This window comes from Haliotis cracherodii, unplaced genomic scaffold (genome assembly GCF_022045235.1).
Source record: "Haliotis cracherodii isolate W230 unplaced genomic scaffold, xgHalCrac1.p SCAF_2, whole genome shotgun sequence".
NCBI classification, from domain to species: Eukaryota; Metazoa; Mollusca; class Gastropoda; order Lepetellida; family Haliotidae; genus Haliotis; species Haliotis cracherodii.
The window spans coordinates 73965573-73971257 of NW_027266275.1; the positions used below are offsets into that span (position 1 = coordinate 73965573).

At 43.2% G+C, this 5685-nt stretch overlaps 1 protein-coding gene across 1 annotated transcript; it reads right to left on the reverse strand.

Moving 5' to 3' along the window:
• Positions 1–1315: 1315 nt before the first annotated feature.
• On the reverse strand, positions 1316–4442 carry LOC139468505 (adenosine receptor A3-like). Its single transcript, XM_071250497.1, has one exon. It carries the CDS (start codon positions 3454–3456, stop codon positions 2401–2403), a length of 1056 nt encoding a protein of 351 aa, XP_071106598.1. The 5' UTR covers positions 3457–4442; the 3' UTR covers positions 1316–2400.
• Between the last annotated feature and the right edge of the window lie 1243 nt (positions 4443–5685).

A 5685-nucleotide genomic window follows, 5' to 3' on the forward strand; every position in this document is an offset into this window, starting at 1 on the left:
ACAGTCTTATCACCTGACACTGTTCCTTTGCTGCAATCCTTACGTAACATCACACCGTACCTAATAATACGTGTACCGTGACAGGAACACAACACCATTTATTATATACTTCAGTGTGAAGCACTGAGTTCTCTATTGTTGAGAAAAGTGATATTTTCACTGCAGTGAACATAACACTTGATATTTCACTGCAGTGAACATAACACTTTGACGGAACTATTTTCATACAACAGTTACCTCCCCTTAAATTATCTCCCTTTAACGTAAGTGTCAAGCCCGTACACAAACTGTTGACGCCCTTTTTACCACACTCCGTCGCAGTGGTGACTCAGCATAACACCACTGCTACAGGCTAATTTGCATATCACGTGACCGGACTTTTACTCTTGTTTGTAAACAAACGCGCTTTTTCAGAAATCAGTATAGAACGGACTAATGCATGCATTTGGGGGCGCTTTACATATTGTTTTGCATAACTATATAGATATGCTACGACAACTGCGACAGTGAGTTGCATGACAATATATATTTATGCATCAAAGTGACCGTGTCGCTAGCTCTCCGTTGGGCTTCGATGACAGCACGTGGAGCCGTACAACCAATGTAAACATAGGATAACTACGCAAAAACAAGTAGATTTTTGCGTATTTGCATACTTTCTCAATGAAAGTTAACCATTCTTTGACATTTGTTTATGAAAATGTGTAGAATTGTCAAACATGAAACGGATGAAAAGCATATGCAATATCTTGAATGGACTGTGAAAGATGTGACGAATTGTCACATGGCGCTGGCCTGTGGCAGATGTACTATGCTAGCTGGCTGTCGGCCGCATGGAACTCTGGGTAGGAGACTGCCTTTTTACGTTAGTTCCACATTGACAAGACAAAATAACACCCGCGTGTATTTTTTCGCTTCCAACGGCGGTCTCCTAGTTTTCAAGACTATTTTTAGTTGATTCCGTATATAATCATATCGAAATGTTTGATAAAGAATTTTCGTGTCCCTAAATATTTTTTGATACTTTTGTTTATATTTTCTAAGATTTTTAAACGCGAAACTACTTTCGCAGATACAAGGGGTGGTGAACCTCCCCTGTGTGTTAGGTAGGGATAATTTACGTTTCAAGCTTTTACATTTGTAATGAAATAATTTAATTTTCCGGTATACAACTACACAAAAAGTATATAATAAATAGGATATTTCATATACCATGTTTCTCTCACCTCTTGACCGGGGAAAAGGATACATTTAGTGCAATCAACACAAATTTCACTGACCCACTTTTACGAATATGGAAACGCCATAGAACAAAACATATGACGTAACTATTGAACGTGACGTCACTTTTCCCTATCCCTATGACGCCACCTAACAACGTGCGTGATAATGGCCCATCATCAAGCAATATGAGGGCATTATCAAGTTACAGTGGCCCGCTCATTTCTGATAACATGCGACCCGTGAAGATCCGGGGTAGAATAGGTCTTCAGCAACCCATACTTGCCGTAAAAGGCGACTATGCTTGTCGTAAAAGGCGACTAACGGGATCGGGTGGTCAGTCTCGCTGACTTGGTTGATGCATGTCATCGATCCAAATTGCGTGGATCGATGCTCATGATGTCAATCACTGCATTGTCTGGTCAAGACTCGATTATTTACAGACCGCTGTCATATAGCTGGAATATTGATGAGTGCGGCGTTAAAAAACAAGCAAAGCAAATCTGATAACATGCTGATAACATTAATGATAATTCTATTCATTTTAGCTATAATGTGTGACGACAACGATAGTGTGTCGTTATCATCTAACTAAATCCAGTGTATCATCGTAATATCCACTCTGTATCATTATATCGTATCATGCCTGTATCACTGTGACTGACATACACACCGTATCATCCATGGTGTATCGGGATAACGTATCAGTCATTATCCTCACTATATCCTCGTATCATTTCTGTATCGCTGCGACATATACACCGTGCCATCCATGCTGTATCGTGAGTCGATCACCGTTCCATCCTTATTGTATCAACAATGCATCATCGTATCATCCATGTTGGATCAATTATGCATCATCGTATCATCCATGCTGTATCAATTATGCATCAGCGTATCATCCATGTATACATTATCCATCACCGTATCATCCATGTTGTATCAATTATGCATCAGCGTATCATCCATTATCCATCACCGTATCATCCATGTTGTATCAATTATGCATCACCGTATCATCCATGTATCGATCATGTATCGTCGTATCTTCCATGTTGTATCAATTATGCATCACCGTACCATCCATGTTGCATCGTGACTCCATCCTGACTCCATTTCTGCATCTCCGTATCGTGTACACTGCATTTTGAATGGTATCACCGTACTATCCACACCGTATCACGTATGTATCAGTCCATTGCCTGACGCGGACCTGGCGGCTGTGTCCGAGCGTTCAGAGTAACGGAACCGTTCAGAACACAACATCCGACGATACGCACGGTAGAAGTCTTTGTTTTTCATACCATATATAAAAAAGTTCATTCCAGAATTAAACAAACATAACGCTACTATAAGATTCATGGCGGTCATTGAGATCCCGACTGTATTTCCGAGCACGATCCCAACCATTGAGGGAAACCAACAGACAAAGAACACACCAAACACTAGAAAAAACATTTTGATCATTGGCCATTCCCTCTTAAAGGTGGACATCACGACCCGGGTGTCTGTCTCAATGCTCTGGCGAGTGACATCCAGCATTGCCTTCCGCTGATGGTGTGATATCTTGAAGATGTACCCATAACTAGCCCCCGCCACCAGACAACAGACGCAGAATATAGTGACTTGGCCATGTATCTGGTACTCTGTGTGTAAGATATTAAACACATCGCATGGCTTCACACCGTCCCATCTGTTATAGTATAAGGGGAGAGTACCATAGAAGAGACACACTGCCCAGGTGGTCCCGATGACTATCCTAGCTCGGCGAGCTGTTGCAATGTATTCATACCTTAAGGGGTAGACGATGTAGATGAGACGATCCACGGAGATCTGGACCATGGACACCATTGAACACCCTGCAGACACAATTAACACCACCGGGTGGCTGAGGCAGAGGTATTTGTTGTGATTATATAGGTCCTCCATCCCTGGAAACATTTTCACGGCATACAAAGGCAGGACTATGCCCACGATTAAGTCAGCGAAGGCGAGAGACACGACATATATGTTGGGCACTGTGTGGAGCCGTGGTGTCCGCTTCACAGCTAAGATGGTGAGTACGTTACCGCCGATGATGACAACGGACAGCAACAGCTGCACGACAATAACGACAGCGTCTACTACATTTAGTCCACGGTCTGACTCGACGACATGGCTAGTGTTGAATTCAATATACGTACTGTTGGGCGTGTACTCGGGGGTTGCAAGAAAAGCGGTAGTCGTTAACTCCATGGTGAAACGACGTCATGTACTCTACTGCAAAGTCGTTACTCACGCCGGCTTTCAAAACGGTAGTACATACTCCAGCAGTTGTGGAATTCACGGAAGCTGTCAGAGTTCCTAACATCAACCTCCGACTGAACTCCGCCCTGAGAATCCGCCTGCCCGCAATGATGAAGCGATTTCAAAATGGAATCATCCCATGTATTATCCGTGCTCTCGATGCCATCCCCGGACGGATGTATCGCTTAATCACCGTTTAATGTAACTGTTTTATTGTCAGTGACATCTTCTTTGTGTAATCTGGATATCGGCCCGTGTTTAGTTTCAATATGACAAATTCACAAACATGTTGACACAAATAATGACTCAACTCTCTCTAAGTGGCTATAACTCTATCAATAACACTTACAAGTTAGGCTTGCTATACTTCCTTCCCGGTGGGGCATACACAGACGGGGGCACATATAGGACGGTGACTGTCACTCGTATCCTGCACAACGATGTAGTTCTACCCACGTGGAGTGAGTCAGTCCTCGGTCACACCCTCCTGTCTCATCTCCCTCCGTCCCTTTACAACCCTCGGAGCGCGTGAGGAAGCGAATGCGCGTGTCGAGGGAGTAATGTCATGTGATTGGGTCAGCTGTCTATACCGGCCACTCCAGCTGGAGAAACCGAGGTCACAGACCTCCACGGCTAAACAGTAGCACAGCAGTAAATTGATAAAATACCATGTACCAAACTGTACCCAGACGCCAGCAAGCCATAAGTTATCCTCATCATGTTTTTCACACCAGAACCAAAGCAATGCTGGAAGTTTTCAGTTCATGCGCATATATGATCCAGGGCGATACGCTCGTCAGTGAGCGAGAAACATCGCCAAACATCGCCAAATCTGTGAATGACCGAGCGAAAGCATGAGATTTCCTTATCGACAAGCGTGTTCGGTAAATGACGAGTTAATACGACTGTTGGACTTAGTTTCATTGTGTTGTGAGGTCGGCGAGTGCAGAGGACACGTCCATGGGTATGTGCATTCCACAGCAGATACCCACACCCTCATGTTGTATTTGTTAGAGATCAGTTAAATAGGTCAGACATACTTCGGTGTATATTAACGTGAATCCGAGACGCCCCAGTAAGCGCGGATCATCAGGCGGAAATATGAATTCTCTGGATTATTAATATCCAGATACAATTCAACGCGTTAGTAGAGCCTGAGAGAATGGCACATGCATGAGTGGATATATACACAGGCACATTATTATACGTGCAGGTTGGATATAGAGTTGAAAAAGCCATGTGATGCCTGCGTGTCGATCGTATGTGTCCAGTAACTGTCTGTGTATCCATAATGTATTCAGTAACACCCAGTAATGCCCGTGTATCAATAATGTATTCAGTAACACCCAATAATGCCCGTGTATCAATAATGTATTCAGTAACACCCAGTAATGCCCGTGTATCAATAATGTATTCAGTAACACCCAATAATGCCCGTGTATCAATAATGTATTCAGTAACACCCAGTAATGCCCGTGTATCAATAATGGGCCCAGTAACCCCCAGTAATGCCTGTGTATCCATAATGTATTCAGTAACACCCAGTAATGCCTGTGTATCCATAATGTATTCAGTAACACCCAGTAATGCCCGTGTATCCATAATGTATTCAGTAACACCCAGTAATGCCCGTGTATCAATAATGGACCCAGTAACACCCAGTAATGCCTGTGTATCCATAATGTATTCAGTAACACCCAGTAATGCCCGTGTATCAATAATGTATTCAGTAACACCCAGTAATGCCCGTGTATCCATAATATATTCAGTAACACCCAGTAATGCCCGTGTATCAATAATGGACCCAGTAACACCCAATAATGCCCGTGTATCCATAATGTATTCAGTAACACCCAGTAATACCCGTGTATCCATAATGTATTCACTAACACCCAGTAATGCCCGTGTATCAATAATGGGCCCAGTAACACCCAGTAATGCCCGTGGAACCATAATGTATTCAGTAACACCCAGTAATGCCCGTGTATCAATAATGGACCCAGTAACACCCAGTAATGCCCATGTATCCATAATGTATTCAGTAACACCCAGTAATGCCCGTGTATCAATAATGGACCCAGTAACACCCAGTAATGCCCATGTATCCATAATGTATTCAGTAACACCCAGTAATGCCCGTGTATCAATAATGGGCCCAGTAACACCCAGTAATGCCTG